At 38.1% G+C, this 23025-nt stretch overlaps 1 protein-coding gene and 1 long non-coding RNA gene across 3 annotated transcripts; one reads left to right on the plus strand and one right to left on the minus strand.

Moving 5' to 3' along the window:
* The first annotated feature begins 15947 nt into the window (after positions 1-15947).
* On the plus strand, positions 15948-17759 carry LOC113319576 (cytochrome P450 71A9-like). The gene is made up of 2 exons (XM_026567825.1): positions 15948-16925; positions 17024-17759. The coding sequence occupies exons 1-2, from the start codon at positions 15987-15989 to the stop codon at positions 17645-17647; spliced, it is 1563 nt and encodes a 520-aa protein (XP_026423610.1). The 5' UTR covers positions 15948-15986; the 3' UTR covers positions 17648-17759.
* Positions 17760-17932: 173 nt separating this feature from the next.
* On the minus strand, positions 17933-20029 carry LOC113319684. Of its 2 annotated transcripts, XR_003345752.1 has the most exons (5): positions 19372-20029; positions 18898-19066; positions 18697-18816; positions 18518-18622; positions 17933-18364 (listed from the first exon to the last, which is right to left on the minus strand). It is a non-coding gene; the product is annotated as an uncharacterized LOC113319684 (long non-coding RNA). The 2 variants fall into 2 exon arrangements; XR_003345751.1 differs by having other exon boundaries at positions 18518-18816.
* Positions 20030-23025: the final 2996 nt, after the last annotated feature.

Here is a 23025-nt window from a genome sequence, read left to right on the forward strand (position 1 = left end):
AATTTTAGGAGAAAATAATTAAATTTTGTGTGTTGACACAAAATTAAGACAAATAAAGAAATATTGTGTATTGACATAAAATTGAATAAATTAAGAAAATTTTGTGATTTAATACAAAATCTTTAAATTTTCTACTCATGCAAGTAGCACGGAGACTACCTGATCCTGCTGGCACAATTATGATCCACTTGACCAGGTGCCTTTATACATTACTTAATTGAAAACTCCAGTGAAGTCACGTTACTCAACTGAGAATGAGCATGGATGTCGGGTCAGTATTAAGAGTTCAGCTGAGGAAAACAACATTAAATAAATATTCATTAAGCTTGTAATGACCCGTCCCTTGACCGATATTATCCCAATTTAGCCACTGCGATTATCCGACAGTGTGGGGTTTTCAACGGGCATCATTGCTGTAATCCAGAAGCAACTTCCCGGGTGGTCACCCATCCTTGGATTACTCCCCCACCCACCCCCACCCCCCCGAGAACGCTTAACTGCAGAGTTTTCTGCCAACTCTAGAGCCAATTGTGCTGAAAAGGCCTCGGTGTTAGAAAATGACAAACTATTACTTATATTCAATTCGCCCAACCCCTACCGAATATCGAGGTATTACAAGGCTTTATACCAGTGTGCAATTCATCTAGGAGCTTGAGTTCTAATGTGATAAAATTATAAAACACCTTGGAGTATTGCAACATGCAACAATATTATTCTGATGATTTTACATATATGTAGATATTGAGTTGTACAGTAAATACAATTCGTATATGAATACATATATTTTCTGAATTCAGCCAGATGAAGCTCATAAATATAGCTATACACATACATAATGAGAGGCATATCCGCTTATTAGGTTTAGATTCTTTGCACAATAAAAGCATATCAAAACTCAGTAATTCCGATGTCGGGTCAAAGGTACAGGCGTACAATTTTCTCCCTAGATTAAAAAATCACCATCAAAATTAAGTCACATGCTTAGCACGAAACAACAATGTTGTTGCGTGGTAAGCATTAGATTGTGACTTTTTTTGTTTTTTAAGTATTGAGTTCTGAGACAAAGTGTAGTTACTTAGCTTTATCATAGTGTTGTCTCTGCAAAACAGGTTCGTTGGATAGACATAGTGGAGAATTTTTTTTGTACTATCTAATGAGTGGTGTTGAACCTTGGTGATAGTAATAATCGGCAGTGGAGATGACAACTTTGAGTTGTAATCGTTCGCAACCCGATTGGAAGTTGGGACGGTATGGTCACAACAGTGGAGAGATAGTGACATAAGGCCGATGACATCTTCACATATGGTGATATTAGAGAATGACCCCTGCCGGTTTCATAGAGTAATATGCTACGACCATTATGGTCTATCCAAAATCATAAAAATTATAGGGAAAAAGGGGATCATAAATTGGAAGTATTACAAATTTTGCTGACGTCTTGCTCGATATAGTGAAAGATGAGCTAATAATGAAAATCAAATAAACCTGCCTAGTTTGGGTCCTAGGAGATTTATTTGGAGCTTGTTATTAAAGGACAAAAACATGCATTGAGAAATAAAAGGGAAAACCCATTACCCAATTATTTTACGTAATGCCTAATTTATCTTTAATTAATTAGTGTTAATAGAGATTAATTGATGTTTAATTAAATTAAAATGAAAATCAACTAACCTTAAATTATCATTAAAACATGAAAAAATCATATTTGTTTTTAAAAAACTCAACCAGGAACCGGGTGATGTTCGTCCCCTCATAAACGATTTTGGGTTGAGTTTTTTCGGTTCACGAGAAAAATCCAGAATCAATTTTTACTAATGTACACCGATTGTTATAAATGGTTTTTATAGATGTACACATAGACCGATTCTGCCATGCTCTGATAAACAAAGATTATACAATCGCTTTACCTGGACTTTCACGTAATCCGATTATAACAACAAAAAAAATGCATAAAACTTGGTATTTCTTCCATACAAAAATCGGGGGATATGGACATGAATATCAACCGATTCTGGTTAAATGCTCTTCAACCAGAAAACATATACAGAATAATCGGTTGACGTGGTCATGAACATAGATCGATTATCATAGAGATCGGTCCATATGGACATGGACATCAACGAATTATGGTCATACAAATAAACCCAAGATTGTTTGTATTTTTCGATTTTGATTGGATAAGACGATCACAAATATAATTAAGAGTATGGGTTGCAACCAACGATGTTTAGATTGGATATTATTTTTTAAATGTGATGATGAAATTTCCTATAAATCGATCGATGTCGTTAGAATTGATGAAGTTAGATTTTAATTTTAGTTTATAAGGAAAATGATTTGAGTAGGTTTTAATTTTGAAAGAATTTGAAATTTTTTGGATTTTAGAAGGATACGCTTAGGAATGAATTTTAATATTTAGTGTAACTTAGTAAATTTATATAGTTTAGACACCCCTTATCCACTTAATCTAGGGGTGAGGAAATCTATAGGCACCAAATAATTCACATAAACCCCAACCTAATAGGAAAATAATTTTCCTAGATCCCAAACTTGTCGGGAAAATAAATTAGATCCCGTTTTTTTCTAAGGCCGGCTACACATTAATGTAAAACTATTAGGCACAGCATAAAAACGGAAAGTTACACGTTAAGGGAAAATATTAGGCACAACATAAAATAGCCAGAATGAAGATTAAAGACAACTAATTAATATTTTGGAATAAGAAATTAACGTAGTTTGAAATTTCTTCTCTCTCCTTCCTCTCTTTTCCTCTTCTTTCCAGAAAAAAAAACCTTAACCTTCATTAATTTCTTGTTCAGATTTGGTCCTTTTTGGACCAGATCTGAGCAAGATTTCTGTTTATTTTTAAATTTTAATCGAATAAAATTAGTTTTTTTTTTGTTTTTAATTTGATGTCATTTGAAATATTTTTTCGCTATTTGGAGCGATTTTTCTTCGCCAATTTGGGCGAGTTTCTCTTCGCTTTGAGGGCGATTTATTCAAACCTAGATCGTTGGTTCGTGACTTGCTATTCTCGATTCAAGAACATCGACAATCCAAAGGATTTAGCGCATCTGAGTTTGTTTGGTTTTACAAGATTTTGGGCAAATAACTCCTTTCTTATAGGAGTATCTCTTATTGAAGAAGAAGAAAATCAGATTAAATGGTCGGAATCGATTCCGGATTATACCATCATCCTTCCCTACTACATCTATAAAAATTGGGTATCTTTACGGTATATGGCTCTTTCTTTTCGCGATGTATTTGTAATCGATATCTTCATTTGTATTAGGGTTCTTATTATCTTGTATTTTGATGTTTTTGTTATTCTTGTAAGCGATCATGTAATCACATTTTGATTTGAATAAATTGAAATTGTTGATTGACTAAAAAATAAGATATTTCGGAATAAAAAAAATAATATCACTTGCATAACGTGACATGCTAGCTCCTTAATGTTCCGTCTTTACTTTTGATTTCTCTTTCTTCTTTCACCCTTCTCAAGAAGCATAGAGAAAACCCATCATCTTCTTCCTTCTTTGCCCAGGTCTAGTCCTTTTGGGGCTAGATATGAGCAAAGATTGTTTGTTTTTAGTTATTTTGAATAAATTTCTTCCCTAGTAGAGCGATTTTTTTCTTCGCTATTAGGGCGATTATTCTCTTCGATATTAGGAGCGATTTTATCTATACTTTTGTTAGTGTTTCATTCTATAGATTTATTCGTGATTTAGTTTGTTGGATATAAGTACATCGGCGATTTTTGGGCAAATCAGTCATCTCTCATAGGAATATCTCTTTTCAAGAAGAAAATCAATCAAAGTGGTCGAACTATGATTTCGAATATCGTTCCTTCTCCAATCTCTACATACAAGATTTGGGTGCTACCGGTGTGGATCGCTCTTTCTCTTCGCGATTTATTTTCGTTTTGCATCTATCATTATATTTATTTCATGTTTATGTTGTACTTGTTTTCTCTTAAAAATCATCATGTAAACGTTTCTTATTTGGAATGAAATATTAATGGTTTGATTATAAAAAAAAAAAAAACAACTCCTTAATGTTCCAGTGCTACCTCACCTCTAGATTTCATTTAATATAGAGTCGCAAGGCTAATAAGGGACTAACTACTTGTACATATATAATAGAAGATCGAATGTTATATAGTCACAATTCCTCATTTGGTCGACCAATAATAAAAATCTTGAAAGCATCCTTGGATGCTACGGTGTTGGGGTATATATTTAAAAACATAGTTTTGTAATAATATGCCAAAGTTAGAGAGATAGTATGGTGGCATTGTTTTGAGCTCCCACACTATAGGCATGGGTTCAATTCCCACCCCACACAATTTCACTAGGGTATATACTATTTATACTATATATTATATTACATTAGTCCGGGAGCGGGGCCTTGGGGCCTTGGGAGGTCTGCTGATCCAGAAACAATTTTTTTGCTGTTTTTAACTTAAATTTTCAAAACGTATTAAGATAATTATATCATGATTAATTACAGTTAATGTTGAAATTTTAATACGGCCGTTTTTTTTGCTGTTACAAAGAAATTTAATTGGCATTTAATCGAAAATTAATTTTCCATTAATTCCATTGATTCTTTTTGATTATAAAAAAAAAACTGGTTTCTGGAAGAAAAAATATAGAACGTTATTTTTATTTCGTCAAGTTTTCTGAGCAAGTGTTGTTGAAAGAGTTATTATTGATTCGATTTCTCAGTGCAGAGAAATCGAAAGAGATAAGCTGTTTTATCCCATAGGGTTTCGACAAAAAACTGACTGCTAGCACAATCAAGAGGCAGAGTCGCGAAACACCTTAAAGATAGCGACCTAGTACGCGACTCAGCGGTTTCTTTGTGTGATTTGATTATAGTGCTTTGTTTCCAACAATTTTAAGGTGATTCGTTTCTGCTATGGAGAATGAAAAGAAGTGCGTTGATGATACCAACAAGCCTTTCAAATTTGAAGGGTTGCATTTCAGAAGATGGAAGCTGAAGATGTTCTTTTATCTCAAACTGATGAAGCTGCATATGATTGTGTCGAGTGTTCATCTTGGAACCCTGGAACCTGCTGCTGATAAGACTGCTGCTGTTGCTGCTGCTGTTGCTGCTGGCGGTGGTGCTGCTACAGATCCACCTCCTACCGGTGGTGTTGAAGAAGTTGTTTCTCAAACTCCCGAGGAAAAACAAAAGGCCATCGACAAATGGATCGATAATGACTTTGATTGCAAAAACTACATTCTTAATGCATTATCTGACGATTTATATGAGTATTATTCAACTTTTGAAACTGCTAAAGATGTATGGGATGCATTACAGAAAAAATATGACACCGAGGAAGCGGGTTCAAAGAAATATGTTGTGAGCCGGTATGTGAGATACCAAATGGTGGATGATAGATCAGTTGTTGCACAGGCTCATGAACTTCAAAAAATTTACCACGAAATTGTGGCCGAAGGTATGAAAACTGATGAACAATTTCAAGTTTCTGTAATGATTGACAAGTTACCACCTAGCTGGAAAGATTTTCGTAATACTTTGCGTCACAAGACTAAAGAATTTTCTCTTGAAAGTTTGATTGTTAAGCTCAGGGTTGAGGAAGAAGCTCGGAAACAAGATAAGAAGGAAGAGATTCTCATTGTTTCTAAATAAGACTCATCCGAATTTAAAACCTAAGAAAAGGGATATGAAACCTAACCCGAACCAGAAGAAAGGAGGAAGGCCTAATCAAAACAAAACCAACACCCATCGAAAAATGGACAGAATTCCAATTCTGAATTTCTTTGTTATATCTGTAATAACCAAACCACATGGCTAGGAATTGCAGATTTAACAAGGAAAAGAATAACGCACAAGCTAATGCTGTGGGTGACGTTATAATTGCCATGGTCTCTGATCCAGAGTTCTACATGGTTGGTGGATCTGATGGGTGGTGGATAGACAGTGGTGCTTCGCGTCATTGTTGTTTTGATAGGTCCATGTTTAAGACTTATGCTGAAACCAAGGACAAGAAAGTGTTATTGGGAGACTCCCACAGCACTATGGTGAAAGGTTCTGGTACGGTAGAGTTGAAGTTTACTTCTGGGAAGACACTCATGCTGAAAGATGTCCTTCACACTCCAGAAATGAGAAAGAACCTTGTTTCCGGCTATCTTCTCAACAGGCTGGGTTGTATCAAACTATTGGGTCTGATATTTACACTATAACTAAGAATAAGAATTTTGTAGGAAAGGGTTATGCTACTGATGGAATGTTTAAGCTTAATGTTGATGCTATGAATAAAATTGATTCTTCTGCTTATATGGTTTGCAATTTTAATGTTTGGCATGGTAGGCTTTGTCATGTGGGTAAAAAGTTAGTAAATAACATGAGTAAGTTAGGTGTCCTCCCTGAATTTTCTGAAAATGATTTTGAAAAATGTGAATACTGTAGTCAAGCAAAAATAACCAAGACTTCACATAAATCTGTTGTAAGAGAATCGAAACCACTAGACTTAATACATTCTGATTTGTGTGAATATGAAGGTATCCTAACTAGAAATGGCAAGAGGTATATCATGACGTTCATTGATGATTGTTCTAATTATACTTATGTTTATTTGTTGAGCCATAAGAACGAAGCTATTGAAAAGTTTAAGATTTTTATTGCTGAAATTGAAAATCAATTTGGTAGGAAAATTAAGAGATTTCGTAGTGATAGAGGCACTGAATATGATTCTTCTCCTTTTACTGAAATTTATCAAACTAATGGCATTATACATGAAAGAACTGCACCATATAATCCTCAAATGAATGGGAAAGCTGAAAGAAAGAATCGTACTCTTACTGAATTGACTGTTGCTTGTTTGCTTAGCTCTGGTGCTGCTTCTCATTGGTGGGGTGAATGTTTGCTGACTGTTTGCCATGTTTTGAACCGCATTCCTAATAATAAAACCATGATATCTCCTTATGAACTTTGGAGAAATAGAAAACCTAATGTCTCTTATTTTAGAGTTTGGGGTTGCTTAGCTTTTGTTAGAAAACCTGATCCTAAAAGACATAAGTTAGAAAGTAGAGCTTATGAATGTGTTTTTATTGGTTATGCTCAAAACAGTAAAGCTTATAGGTTCTTTGATATTAATAATAAGGTTATTATTGAATCTATTGATGTTGATTTCTTTGAAGAGAGATTTCCTTTTAAATCTAGAAATAGTGGGGGTAATAGTGGGGGTTCTTTATCTAGTGTTTTACCTAGAGCTGATTCTGAACATAGATTAGAAGAACCTAGAAGTGCAGAAACTAGGATCACTGAAGTTGAACCTAGAAGAAGTAAAAGAGCTAGGACTGACACAAGAGATCCTGATTTTGAATTTTATGCCGTAGAGGAAGAACCTTCTAATTTACAAGAGGCGTTCAGTTCTGCAGAGTCTAGTTTCTGGCAAGAAGCTGTAGATAATGAATGGGATTCTCATATGTCTAATGGAACTTGGCGTATAGTAGATTTACCTCCTGGTTGTAAGCCTATAGGTTGTAAATGGGTTTTGAAAAGGAAACTAAACCTGATGGAACAATAGAAGCACAAAGCTAGACTGGTTGCTAAAGGATTTAGGCAACGAGAGAACGTAGACTTCTTTGATACTTATTCTCCTGTTACTAGATTAACATCTATACGTGTTTTGATTGCTGTTGCCGCTGCTCATAATCTTGTTATTCACCAAATGGATGTTAAAACTGCCTTTTTGAATGGTGAACTAGAAGAGGAAATTTATATGGAACAACCTGAAGGTTTTGTAATTCCTGGACAAGAACAGAAAGTATGTAAGCTAGAAAAATCCCTTTATGGTTTAAAACAAGCTCCTAAACAGTGGCATGAGAAATTTGATAATTTAATGATTTCACATAACTTCAGAATAAACGAGGGTGACAAATGCATCTATTATAAATTTGAGAATGATGTGTGTGTGATTGTTTGCTTGTATGTGGATGATTTGCTGATATTTGGTTCCAATTTATCTGTTGTCAATGAAACTAAAGGTATGCTTAGTTCGAATTTTGACATGAAAGATTTGGGTGAAGCTAGTGTAATCTTGGGAATCAAAATAACTAGAACTAGTAGTGGTATTTGTTTGGATCAATCTCACTACATTGAAAAAATTCTGAGAAAGTATGAATATTTTGATTGTAAGCCTGCTTGTACTCCGTTTGATCCTAATGTGAAATTGTTTAAGAACACTGGAGAAAGTGTTAGACAATCTGAATATGCTAGTATAATTGGAAGTCTGCGTTATGCAACTGATTGTACAAGACCAGACATTGCATATGCAGTGGGAGTTCTGTGCAGGTTTACCAGTAATCCTAGTTTGGAACACTGGGATGCTATTGAGAGGGTTATGCGGTATCTGAAAAGAACCACAAACCTAGGATTACACTATAAGAGGCATCCCGCAGTCCTTGAAGGATTTAGCGATGCTAATTGGAATACTCTTTCAGATGATTCCAAGGCCACCAGTGGATATGTTTTTACTATTGCTGGGGGCGCTGTATCTTGGAGATCAAAGAAACAGACAATTATAGCCCAATCTACGATGGAGGCTGAATTGATGGCACTAGCAGCAGCTAGTGAAGAAGCAGGATGGCTGAAGAGTCTGTTATCAGACATTCCAGTATGGGAAAAACCGATACCAGCCACTTTGATCCACTGCGATAGTACCGCGGCTATCGGAGTAGTAGAGAACTGTTATAATAACAGTAAGAATCGACAGATACGTCGAAAGCACGACACAGTTAGAGAATTTCTCACAACTGGTGTTGTTAGAGTAGATCATGTAAGGTCTGAAGGAAATATAGCTGATACTTTGACGAAAGGATTAGCAAGAGAAAAGGTATGGAATATCTCTAAAAGTATGGGACTTTTGCCCGTGAGAAGTTGAGTCATTTGTAATGGATACCCAACCTAGAAATAGGTTCAAAGGGACTAGACGAAGTTACAAATAATATGATAGAGTCATGCATTCCCATAGCATGATATCCTGAAGTGGGAAACAGGTTGAGTGTTTAAACTCTTAATGATGTCTATAGCTCTTAAGTTAAGAGTGGGATATACAGGAGTATCCTTGATAGACTCACCTATACGAATGTGAAGGTGTGGCCGCCTTCTATGAGAACTTGGGCATTTCTCTAGATCGTTCGTTAAGAAAGGGATAAGCACATGGCCCTAATGTGCAAAATTAAGAACTTTACTCTAAGATATAGTTGTGTGTGTTGTATAATCTATTATTAGTTAGAGTTCAAGACGAGAGTCACTCTAGTTACCTGATACTTAGAAAGTTCAACACTATGTAGAGGTTCAAGTCGAAAGGCACCTTTGCTTATGCACAACTGTATAGCACTTGCTCAATGTTTTAAAATATAAGTGGGGGATTGTTGGGGTATATATTTAAAAACATAGTTTTGTAATAATATGCCAAAGTTAGAGAGATAGTATGGTGGCATTGTTTTGAGCTCCCACACTATAGGCATGGGTTCAATTCCCACCCCACACAATTTCACTAGGGTATATACTATTTATACTATATATTATATTACATTAGTCCGGGAGCGGGGCCTTGGGGCCTTGGGAGGTCTGCTGATCCAGAAACAATTTTTTTGCTGTTTTTAACTTAAATTTTCAAAACGTATTAAGATAATTATATCATGATTAATTACAGTTAATGTTGAAATTTTAATACGGCCGTTTTTTTGCTGTTACAAAGAAATTTAATTGGCATTTAATCGAAAATTAATTTTCCATTAATTCCATTGATTCTTTTTGATTATAAAAAAAAAAACTGGTTTCTGGAAGAAAAAATATAGAACGTTATTTTTATTTCGTCAAGTTTTCTGAGCAAGTGTTGTTGAAAGAGTTATTATTGATTCGATTTCTCAGTGCAGAGAAATCGAAAGAGATAAGCTGTTTTATCCCATAGGGTTTCGACAAAAAACTGACTGCTAGCACAATCAAGAGGCAGAGTCGCGAAACACCTTAAAGATAGCGACCTAGTACGTGACTCAGCGGTTTCTTTGTGTGATTTGATTATAGTGCTTTGTTTCCAACATACGGTCCAAATGAAGCTTTTTCCTGAAAATTCCTCCACCAAATCCTTTCAGCAACCCGTGTTTCTTACATGGTAACCTGGTCAAAGTTTTAGCATGAAGTAAGGTACCAAAAGAACCAACCTAAAACATTTTACAGACAAAAAGAGCAAGTCTGCAGATCACAAAAGCATGAAGTGGGTCGTTATTTAACTTTCCCAAAATCCCACATTCAGCATTTCCACACATTCATCCTTAACTTGATTCTAGATAAAAACAAGTTGCATTATATTGTGATAATAACCACAAGATAACCTTCTTTGGGACTCATGGATCAACTTAGAAAACAAAGACAAAGCCTGTTGAAAAGCCTATCAGACACTCTCTTCACTCCAGATTCACAGATTTAGAATGTAAGGATACGAATACATACTACTAACAAATTTGATGATGAAATAAAATATACCCGAAGTCATTAATTCACATCAATGGGAAAGGAAAAGAGGGCACTAACAATTTAGATCCATCCAAAATGAGGTAAACTTACGACCTCTTTCTCTTGTTTGATTATTGATTTGTATTAACTGGTACTCATTCAAAGAATGGAATGATGGAGAACACAAAACGAAACAAAAGAGAGTTTCTATGGAGAGAGAACTTTATACTTGGAATACAAAAAGTTTAAAATATAAAAAATGTATATGAGAATCATTATTTTATATGAAAAATGGATCATTTGTTCAAATATTTTTAAATCACGGTTCAAATGGACGAGTAAAAAATAGTTTGGGTGAAATGGACAAAAAAAATTTAGCAAGGATGAAACTGAAGTCATCCTAGCTTAAATTTAAAAAATAGCAAGATGAAACTGGATACATCCTGTGTAAATTAAAAATAAGAAAAAAATATTTGAAAATGGGCATGAAAAAACTGTTTACATCCTGCCTATTTTTACATCCTGCCTATTTTTACATTTTTGTCCATTTAAATAGTATCAAAATCTAACTGTCCTTTTCACTCAGAAATTGTTGATTTTAGTCTTTTTAACCAATTTATATACCACAATATCAAAAAAAGTAAAAAATAAAATCAGTTCTCTCTATGATGAAGGTTCCTCCTCCAATTCTCACGCTCACGCTATATCTCAATTCTCGTACTAAGAAGAAAAACGAATCCAACTGCATACGTTATCTTTGTTGCCTTTGACCAAAGAATGGGAGTAGAAAGTATGTAAGAAGTTAATATCATCACCATGAAGACTTTCATGGCGTTGACTGATTATTTTTATGTCGATCTTATTTGTATATTTAAAGGGGTTCGAAGTTCATTGGAACTGCACAGCAAAAAAAAAAATCACTTATTCCTAGAAGAGTGTAAAAGAAAGAAAAAAAAATGAATCCGCTTCTTCAAGCCCTAACTAACACCAACATTTTGATCTTCTCATTATTGGGTTTGCGTGGCCAAAACCTGAGAGGAAACCAAGATGGAAAGACAGAGAAGTACCCACCAGGTCCAACTAGGTTTCCTCTGATAGGAAACCTGCATCAGATTACTGAACTGCCACATATATCATTTAAGAAACTTTCTGATAAGTATGGACCTATAATGTTTCTTAAACTAGGCTCAGTTCCAACTTTGGTTGTCTCTTCTGCAAATATTGTGAAAGAAATATTTACTGCACACGATCTCGTGTTCTCTAACAGACCCATGTTATATGCAGCAAAGAAATTTTCTTACGAGTTTGTGGATATAACTTTTGCTCCTTATGGGGAGTACTGGAGAGAGGTTAGGAAGATAACAATGGCGGAACTGTTGAGTGCGAAGAGGGTTCAATCGTTTCGCGCTGTCAGGGCAGAAGAGGTGGCTACGCTGATTGAACTCATTCATCGATCTTCTTCTTTGACCAAGCTTCCGGAACTGTCGCGGAAGATACATTTTCCCATGACGTATAGCAAATAAGCTGACGCGGTAGCATTGATTCGCACCGGGTTCACCCTTCCTTCCTTATCAAAGATTTTCTTTGTCTCCCATAATGTGTCCCTCAACTTCTTCATATTAAACTTCTTGCTTAGACGACCATCCTTCATCTCAAGAATAGACTCCGTCTCAATCTGATTCCAACCAAACAATTTCTGGCTCAATTTTTAAATATCCTTTAAAGGACACTTGTTATCGAATCCCTCAATGACTGCTTTTCCATCAACCTCGAGGCCTAGAATTTATTGAGCATCATCGGGAGTTGTCGCCATCTCACCAAATGGGAATAAAATTGTATCAGTCTCTCCATAGAACCTCTCACAGATTGCAGATACGGTAACTTTATCATGCTCAATATTCGAACTCTCCACCGCAGGCCACAACCGGAGTTGTTGACAACCACTTTCACATCCTCACATTCCTTGTCAAGATCCCAAGTATTAGTCACTGAACACGAAGCTTGGCGCCTCATGAGACGGACGGCATGCTTGTGATCCTAAATACCAAAAAAACAAAATGAAAAGAAATACAAACACTTAACACAAATTTGAGATAGTTACACACTTGAATTAAGAACAAAGACGGATTGATATTACTTACGATAGTATTATGGATCGTACATTCCCATGAGTCTTTGTACCAAAAAGAACTTTTCCACCATGTCTTGGGGTCCCTCTTGGAAGCTCACCTTTTTCAGTGTAAGCATCAAGTTACGGGGAGGCATGTGAGAATCAGCTGGTTTAGTGATCACCCTCTTCCTCGTTCCGGTTTCGGTTGAAGTTGAAACTGAAGCTTCAGTGGGTTGAACAATAGCTAGAGTTTGTTCTCCATCTCCTTATTCTTCCTGTTGTTCTTGTTCCTCTTCCTCTTCAACAATTTCATATTGGATATTCTTACCTTTATCTCCATTACCATCATCATCATCATCATTACCTCCTCCAACATCAAGCATGTCTTGATCACCATCATCATCATCATTGTTACCACCTCTTCTACCAGATGGAATTGATTGGTCTTCATCTGGAGTCTCGTCTGAATCACTGGGTTCAAATGGTGGTTCAGGATCATTCATTATACGGATCTTTGTCGTTCCCGGCACAATGTATGTCCCTCGATGTGTTAAAGTCAAGAATTTATCACCAACACGAGGAGGTCTTGAAGGAGGACTAAGAGCTTTCAGAGCTTTCTTCTTTGCCTTTTCCAACCTGAACAAGAACAATTAAGAAAAAAAATTACAGGTCGGCAGGGTTTACAGATATAACATATCCGGAGGAAACATGGCCGGAAGGGTCGATATCTAAATTACATGTCGGCCAAACTACAGCCGGCAAGGTATCATTAAAATAGCCTGCAGGCTTATAACACATATGAATACAGCAGAAACAAGGATTTTTCACATTACAGGTCGGCAAGGTCCATAACCCATACATCATCGGCTGACAAACCGCCGTCATGGTTTTATATAAATACCATACCGGTTTTAAAAATTCAAGGCATCAAGAACCAATATATTGAAACAAGTAGCCGGCATGGTAAAAAAAAATAACATGCCCGCTTCATTGAAAAATGACGCCGGCAAGGTCTACATTTGAATAACCTGCCGGCCCTGCAAGTAGCAGTTACAAGTATTCAGCAGCCGACACGTTATTCAACCTAAGAGCCTGCCGGCCAAACCCTAACTATGAAAAGCTGGCAAGGTCGATAACATAATACCTTGCCGCTGTCGCAACTTCCAATTCACAATTTCGATTTTTCTGACCTAATTTAACATGCAAACATGAAATTGAAGTACTAGAGTGAGTTTAAGTATGCTCTTACTTTCTTAATCGCACCATTTCTCGTGTTTCAGCGCCTACGAATTCTTCTTTTTCAACCGTTTTTTTCTTCTCTTTTTGTTGAACTAATTTTGCAAATTCGGGGTTGTATTCATTGCGTTTTCTACTTGTTTGTTTCATCTTACTAGCCCTGGGTGGTGGCAGATCCATTGATGAAGATTAATCGAAGTTTTCGAATCGACGATTTTAATGAATTAACCGACGATTTTTGGTGGTGGGGAACGGAGGAGCCGGTATGGTGTTTGAGGAGGAGAAGAAGAAGAGAAGAACAAGATGAAATGGAAAGAATGAAAACTGATTTAGGGTAATTAGGATTATAAAGGGTAAGGGTAATTTTGTAACTTTGCTCATTTGATTGTCCCTTTTACCTTAAAAAAGTGTCCACTTAAAATTGCGTATTACCCGGATCAAGCCGGGATAAAAAAACATTCGCCAAATCCCTTTTTAAAATTTCCATTTTGATTAGCTGTTTGTTGCGAATGTAACGAGATGAGATGTCAATGGGGTTTACTCGGGAAATAACAAGTTTGCGAGGGGAGGCAACACTTTTACATAAGAATTTTGTAAAAGTGTGAATGACCAATGGGGTTTAGTTGTGGGGTTTAATTGTGGTAAGATAACACACATTGATGAGACCGTTCCACAAAACCAATTTATTGATCGACCAGAGGAGCCGATGAGCAATTTTTGTTCTACTGTGAATGACATTCGGTAATATAAGAATTTTGCAAGGAAGTCATCTGAGGCACTGATCGCTGCTTAATGAGACACGTGTTTGCGACAATGTCTGCCAGCTCAAATGCATTTTGGACAGGTGGCAGGACCATCTGGTCAAATAAATAATTTATCTTTTCACAGGGAAGCTTCTCTAGGACTTTACCTGTTTAAACTTCTCCGTCCGCTGTGTGTTGATTTCCTTCCTCTCGTTCTTGTTTGATGGCGATTGAGGAGAAAGATCAGAAGATAATTTGTTTATATCTCAAAGATGTAGTTAGAAAATAAGTAAGTAGCAAATCCTCCATATATCATGGTTCAGTAAAATAAAATTAAATTGCATGTATATAGGCCGCTTCTGCGTACAGGTTCCGACTGACCGAGAACTTCGTCTTCTTTCCCGATTTGACAGAGCTCTGTTTTTGATGTTTTTCTAGTAAATTTTACTACCCAGAAAACATCGGTTAGGATCAAATTTAACTAAATTCCTCTCAAACCCGTATAAAACATAACGATTATAAACTATCCATGCAAGAACTTTGAAGAAAAATAACATAAATCGACCAAAATCGAAAATATAATATTTTAAGATTAACTTTTTTTGTGAAATTCAAATATGGAAATTCTTTAATCAGAAGGCTTCCTAAAGTCGGCCAATAGTACGTTAATACATTAGAGTCGCAAGGCTAATAATAAAAATGTTGGAAGCATCCTTATGCTACGGTCCAAGTGCAGCTTTTTCCTGAAAATTCCTCCACCAACTCCCTTTCAGCAATCCATGTTTCTTACATAGTAACCTGGTCACAGTTTTATCATGAAGTAAGGTACCAAAAGAACCGACCTATAATATTTTACAGACAAAAAACTAGTCTGTAAACTTAGTCTGCAGACAACAAAAGCTTACGAATACATACTGCTAACAAATTTGATAGTGAAATAGCATATACCCAAAGCCATTAATTCACATCAATGGGAAAGGAAAAGAGGAACTTTGACAAAGAATGGAATCATGGAGAACACAAAATAAAACAAAGAGAGTTTTCTATAGAGAGAGAGTTTTATACTTAGAATACAACAAGTTTAAAGTATAAAATATATATATATGAAAATCATTACTTTATGAAGGTTCCTCGTCCAATTCTCACGCTATATCTCAATTCTCGTACTAAGAAGAAAAACGAATCCAACTGCATACGTAAACTTGGTTGCCTTTGACCAAAGAATGGGGATAGAAAATATGTAAGAAATTAATATCATCACCATGAAGACTTTCGTGGCATTGACTGATCATCTTTTATGTCTTCTTATTTGTATATTTAAAGGGGTTCGAAGTTCACTGGAAATGCACAGCAAAAATCACTTACTAGAAAAGTGCAGAAGAAAACAAACAAACAAAAAAAAAATGAATCTGCTTCTTCAAGTCCTAACTAACACCACGCTATCGCACAACATTTTGATCCTCCTACTTGTTTTCATCTTCTCACTGTTGGGTTTGCTTGCCCAAAACCTGAGAGGAAACAAAGATGGAAAGACAAAAAAGTACCCACCAGGTCCAACTAGGTTTCCTCTGATAGGAAACCTGCATCAGATTACTGAACTACCACATATATCATTTAAAAAACTTTCTGATAAGTATGGGCCTATAATGTTTCTTAAATTAGGCTCAATTCCAACTTTGGTCGTCTCTTCTGCAAATATTGTGAAAGAAATGTTTACTGCACACGATCTCGTATTCTCCAACAGACCCATGCTATATGCAGCAAAGAAATTTTCTTACGAGTTTGTGGATATAACTTTCGCTCCTTATGGTGAGTACTGGAGAGAGGTTAGGAAGATAACAATGGCGGAACTGTTGAGTGTGAAGAGGGTTCAATCGTTTCGTGCTGTCAGGGAAGAAGAGGTGGCTACGCTGATTGAACTCATTCATCGATCTTCTTCTTCTTTGACCCTGATAAATCTAAGCGAGATGATACTTTGTTTTGTTAACAACGTCATATGCCGAGTTGCTTTTGGAAGGAAATATGAAGAAGAAATTGATACCAACGGCAAGAGTAAGTTTCACAGACTTATTAAAGAAACTCACGACTTATTGGCTGGATTCTGCATGGCTGACTTCTTCCCAAGGTTGGCTTGGCTACATAAGATTGACGGAACAGAAGCAAAGCTAGAGAAGACATTCAGGCAAATGGATGATTTCTATGAGAAAGTAATAGATGAACACCTTAATCCACAGAGGCTCACTCCTGCAGTGGAAGACCTTGTTGATGTGCTGCTTCGGGTTCAAAAGAATCCGGGTCAGGGCATCACTGTAAGTAGAGAACAAATTAAAGGGGTTATCACTGTAAAGTCTTTTATCTTTTCTCCATTTCTTTCTGCTCTTATACTCGTTTTCTGTTTCCTCCAAATTCTGTTTGTTCTTTAACTGCTTAATTTACACAGGACATATTCGGAGCTGGAAGTGATACTTCTTCTGCAGCAATCGTTTGGGCTATGACAGAACTGATAAGGAACCCTGAAGTCATGAAGAAAGCACAGGAGGATGTGCGAAGAAGCGTCGGAGATAAAGAGGTGGTAGAAGAAAGTGATCTTCCTAAACTGAAGTACTTGAAACTAGTAACTAAGGAGGCAATGAGACACCACCCTCCAGCACCATTACTTGTTCCACGAGAAACTACCCAAAACTGCACAATCAAGGGATACCACGTTCCAGCAAAAACAAGGGTGTTTATTGCTGCAAAAGCAATTGGAATGGACCCAAAAGTTTGGGAAAACCCATCTGAATTCCGACCAGAAAGATTCTTAAATAATGACATAGATGTCAAAGGCCAAGACTTCGAGTTGATACCCTTTGGGGTTGGGCGGAGGGGTTGCCCTGGTGTTAACTTCTCGGTAGTGCTAGTCGAGCTCACCCTGGCAAATTTGCTTCATTGTGTTGACTGGAAATTGCCCTCTGGGATGAAACCAGAGGAAGTAGATATAGAAGAAGCGGATGGTCTCACAATGCATAAGAAGATTCCTCTTTGCCTCCTAGCTGAAACTGCAACCGCATGCAAGTTTGCATAGGAAACCATGTTCTTTCTTTTTCTGTTATTATTACTTTTTTTTATATATGAATAAACCCTGGGGAATTGAAGATTTAAATAATAAGACAACCACTGGTTACCTATATTTTCATGTACACAAATTAGTATCTACTTATACTAGATAATAACCCGTGCTTCGCACAGGGTACCTATTGATATTTTTGTTTGTTTGTCGGTGCATCTTCATTTCTTTAAGTAACTTGCTGAAAGTAAAGCATGCATATTCACGATAACAACGTCAAATACATGATGAGAGAGATAAAAATTGAAGAAAATCAATCGCCTAAACTAAATTAAATCTACAGTACAACCCTTCAATTAAAGGTTAACCCTTTAATGTCCTGATAACAAAATCTATTGACTAATCACAACCTCTTCTTTACAAAAGAGTATCGAAGTTTAAGCATCAGTCTGAGCAGAAAAATAGGCAAGTTAACCATGGTGATTGCAGTAGGATTAAGTTGTGTTGATGTAATCCAGGAATTTTGCCGACAAAGGACTGAAAAACTTATTGAAAGGACATGATTGATCTCATTTCGGACTATCATAAATTTGACAACAGGTCATGAGGTTCTACATCCTTGCGTCTCTTGGCAAGTTTTCCAGCAAGTAATGTTTCACTTGCTATGGTATGTTCAACTTGACTGATCCTTGCTTGTCATCTACCATGAAAGATAGAGATCTTTGTTTCCATGAGCTGCAAAAAATGAAGGTGTGGGCCTTTGTTAAAATATGTTGTATACTTCGAATCCTGCAGTAGGAAGTGAGACAGAAGACGGAAATAATGTAAACAGATGCTAAAGGAAGGACATGAAAGTATGCATGAATCACGATGCACCAATAGACTTACCGTTTTCAAATCCACGTGATCTCTGAAATACATCTATGACGCATTTTAGATTTTCTTTTTGATTCATTTCCAGGAGATGTTCGCTTCTGACTTTTCTGGTAGAATCTAACATAGGTTCTCTAATTTAGAAAAGGTTTACAAAATAATTTGGATGCACATTGGGCAATGAACTCACTAACCAAATTTTCTTTCTTAGCGGCTTTACCATTCACATTTTCTTCACTTCGATCTTCATTCTCTGGAAAATTTGGTTTAGCAACTGCATAATAGAGTCCGTGTTGCAACTGATATTCAACTTCCTGTTCAAAAGAAACTGACAGTTCACTTAAAGTTCGCACGTAAATAGAAAGTCAAATGTAGTAAAGATCAAATTCAATAACCTTGTAAATTATTACACTTCAGCAGCAACATTTTGAACTTCACTCGTAATTAGATCTAATTGAACAACTGCAAATTCACTCTAAACATCATATTTCAATCCATAATATTTACGCAACACTTCTGGGGCAACATATTAAGGACTAAAAATCCCATCCGCAACAGTTTTCCCTGAAAAAGCAAACCGTACCCAATTAGACAGCAAATCAGAAAAACATACCACTAATTTATCAAGCACCAAATGGTTAGAGCCAACAACGAAGAAAGTTGTCAAGGTATGAACCCAAGAATAAGGGCTGGTGTTCATGTTCGTTTAAATTCCTGAATTTGGGAATGGGTGGGTCAATCAAGCCATAAATCCCCCACTTAACCTCCACAGGCATAAAAAAAAATGAACAATCATTTTGCTATGACTATTCAAAAAGAAGCCTACTAACGACTGTGGAATAAGTACGTATATAAGATACAGTACATACCAATTATGATACAATCAATGCCCGAGGAGCCAAATATTCCATTTCCATTTACTTCAGAGCAGTTGGACACGTACCTAAAAAATGTATACAACTTGGACCTTGAGGCAACTAAGAATATGTTGAGATCTTAAACATGCCATGATCCTTTCCAAACAATCCCATTAATTTTGATAGCTCAATCCAAATCACAAAAGGAAATCAATAGCAGAACATCTCCAAATAGACTGATGCAAATTCCATTCTAGATTCACACAGTCATTTCCACAAACAACTAAAGCACTATACAAAAGCATCACTTGCAGCCTCAGTTGCAGTAAAAATCCGGAGAGAACTTCAATAGCATTACCCTCTTATTCCTGATAAACCCTAACGATTCAATCTCTATTTCTGAAATTGGAAGAAGAAGAAGGAAATTATTTTATTTGTTATCAACAATCAAGATTTTCGTGAAAAATCCAATACAACATCTAGTGATACCGTACCAACTAAACCAAGCTTTAATATGAAGTGGTTGAACAAAAAAATCAAGATCATTGAATTATTTGGGAAACACAGCACAGACGGAGGTTATTAAGAAAATTAGGAGAAGAGGTTGAGAATAACTTCACGGCTGTTTTTCTTTTTTTCCTTCTTGGTTGAAAATTAGAGCAATGTTGTCTGCGCGGGACCTCAACATAATCAAGCAGCTAACTCACCGTTGGATATTATCATCTACGGTTAGATTAAATACAGTTTATCTTCCCTAAAAAACAACAGCTGGCAAACTCTTAATATTTGAAATAGGTCCCCAGAGTTTATTTTCGGATCTCCTCATGAAAAATGAATCTTCCGGGTGTAAGTCCGAGTTTTGTGGGAAGCACCGCCGTGATTGTGGAAAGTCCCCAGTCGTCCCTGAGTCACCCGATAACCGAGTCGTCGATCCCTGGGCGGATCGTTTGCTTCTACCATCTTGGAAGTCCCCAGTCATCTCTTGTCGTGTCAAGATTGGTAACTGAGTCGCCGATCCCTGAGCGGATCCTTTGCTTCTACCACCTTGATGTCTGGGTTGAAGTATGAGATTGGGAATTGGAAATCGATATTGTAACCGAGAGATCAATCTCCCAATGTGGTCGCCAATTATTTGAGGATGAAAATAGTTTCTGCTGGTTTCAGTAATTTCGTGCGGTGTGGGTGAGAAACGAGTCTAAACCCTAAATAATATACTGCAAGGGAGTACTTTATATTCGAGAGATCAATTTGTAAAAATCCGGCCTAAACCAAGAAATGGTCGTTCCAGACTTGCTTCGGTCACAAAGTGAAGGAGAAGAGTTGGTTTTGGAGAGGGAAGCGAAGAGAGTGTTGAGACCAAAGTAGTTGATTCTGGAAGAGTAGTTGTTTTGACTTGTAGCAGAAAGCGTAAGCTAACAGATGGGATAGCTAATAGGTGATTTCTGAGTGTTGTATGCTCCTGACCAAAACTTATTGTTCGGTGGTAATAGGTAAGACCTATTTATACAAGTCGAAGTGAAACGTACTCTGATCTCGTAAGAAATGGAAACGAATGAGTAAATGGGAGGAGGTGGTAACCGGTAACGCCTGGAATTGATGTTCCATAATGAAGGAAAGCGTTTCACCATTACTCCCGGTATTTACTAACCGCCTCATTCTTATGACAGTCTTGTAACGGGCGTAGTGAACGCCGCACGTTGTAAACCGCCAAACCAATACCCTAATGAGCATCCCCCAGTTTGTGACATATGTTGATGTCTCGAGTGTTTTCGTGGAAAACATGTAGCAGGTTGCTACTATTTGGCAAGTTTATCTTGGGAGGAAGGGTAGCCGTTGATTATTGAAACCATTCGTTTGGTAGCCAACGGCATGAAAGCATGGACAGCATGGCTTTGACATGGTTAGGCGTGGCCAATCTTGGATTTTAGCATAGTTTAGGCGCGTCCAAGAACTAGAGTTTTGGCATAGTTTGGGCGTGGCCAAAATTAGGGGTTGACGTTGGGCCAAAGGTTACCACGCGTTAGCTAGTGACCTTGGACGGCTAAGATCTGCATCTTAAATGGAAGGGTGGTCGTTGATTGTCGCAACCCTTCGTTTTGGCATCCAATGGCGTGGAGGAAAGTCTGGCATGGTGTTGGCACAACGGTGCGGCTGGCATGGTTGGCATGCCTTGGCGCGGAGATATGGCTGGCACGGCATGCCATTGGCACATGTAAAGCGCTGGCATGGTTGGTATGCTTTGGACGCGGAGATGTGACGTGGCATGCCATTGGCACATGCGGCATGGTTAGCATGCCTTGGCGCGGAAAGGTTGCACGGTATGCCATTGGCACATGTGGCATGGTTGACATGCCTTGGCGTGGAAATGCGGCTGGCACGACATGCCATTGGCACATCTGGCACGGTTGTAATGCCTTGGCGCGGGAAGGTTGCACGGCATGCCATTGGCACATGTGGTGCGGCTGGCATGGTTTAGGCGTGGCCAAGCTAGGATTTTGGCATAGTTTAGGCAGGGCCAAAAACTAGAGTTTTGGCATAGTTTAGGCAGGGCCAAAATTTGGGCCAAAGGTTACCATGCGTTAGCTAGCGACCTTGGACGGCTAAGATTTGCATCTCAAATGGAAGGGTGACCGTTAATTGTTGCAACCTTTCGTTTTGGAAGTCGTGAAGGAAAGGCCGGTATGGCATGGTTTAGGCGTGGCCAAGCTAGGATTTTGGCATAGTTTAGGCGCGTCCAAAAACTAGGGTTTAGGCATAGTTTGGGCGCTGTCAAAATTTGGGCCAAAGGCTACCACGCATTAGCTGGCGACCTTGGACGGCTAAGATTTGCATCTCAGATAGAAGGATGGTCGTTGATTGTTGCAACCCTTCGTTTTGGCAGCCGTGAAGGAAAGGCCGACATTGTTTACGCACACCTTTGACGTGGAGACGTGGCTGGCATGGTTTGCCATTGGCATGGTGGTACGGTTGGCATGCCTTGGGCGCGGAGACGTGGCTGGCATGGTTTGCTATTGGCACGGTGGCGCGGTTGGCATGGTTGACATGCCTTGGCGCGAAGACGTGGCATGGTTTGCCATTGGCACGGTGGCGCGGCTAGCATGGTTGACATGCCTTTCGGTGGAGATGTGGCTGGCATGGTTTTCCATTGGCACGGTGGCGCGGCTGGCATGCCTTGGCGTGGAGACTTGGCTGGCATGGTTTTCCACTGGCACGGTGGCGCGGCTGGCATGGTTGGCATGCCTGGGCGCGGAGACGTGGCTGGCATGGTTTGATATTGGCACGATGGCGCGGCTGGCATAGTTGGCATGCCTTGGCGTGGAGACGTGGCTGGCATGGTTTTCCATTGGCACGGTGGCGCGGCTGGCATGGTTAGCATGCCTTGGCGCGGAGACGTGGCTGGCATGGTTTTCCATTGGCACGGTGGCGCGGCTTGGATGGTTTGGCATGCCTTGGCGCGGAGACGTGGCTGGCATGGTTTTCCATTGGCACGGTGGCGCGGTTGGCATGCCTTGGCGAGGAGAAGTTGCTGGAATTTTTTGCCATTGGCACGGTGGCGCGGCTGGCATGGTTCGCATGCCCTGGCGTGGAGACGTGGCTGGCATGGTTTTCCATTGTCACGGTGGCGCGGCTGGCATGGTTGGCATGCCTTGGCGTGGAGACGTGCCT

Source organism: Papaver somniferum, chromosome 10 (genome assembly GCF_003573695.1).
Source record: "Papaver somniferum cultivar HN1 chromosome 10, ASM357369v1, whole genome shotgun sequence".
Taxonomy (NCBI): Eukaryota; Viridiplantae; Streptophyta; class Magnoliopsida; order Ranunculales; family Papaveraceae; genus Papaver; species Papaver somniferum.

Excerpts from the sequence above, each read along its gene's own strand:
- LOC113319576 (XM_026567825.1), top strand. The coding sequence starts at position 15,987 with ATGAATCTGCTTCTTCAAGTCCTAACTAACACCACGCTATCGCACAAC. Across the intron at positions 16,926-17,023 it reads AAATTAAAGGGGTTATCACT|GACATATTCGGAGCTGGAAG; the intron begins GTAAAGTCTTTT and ends TAATTTACACAG.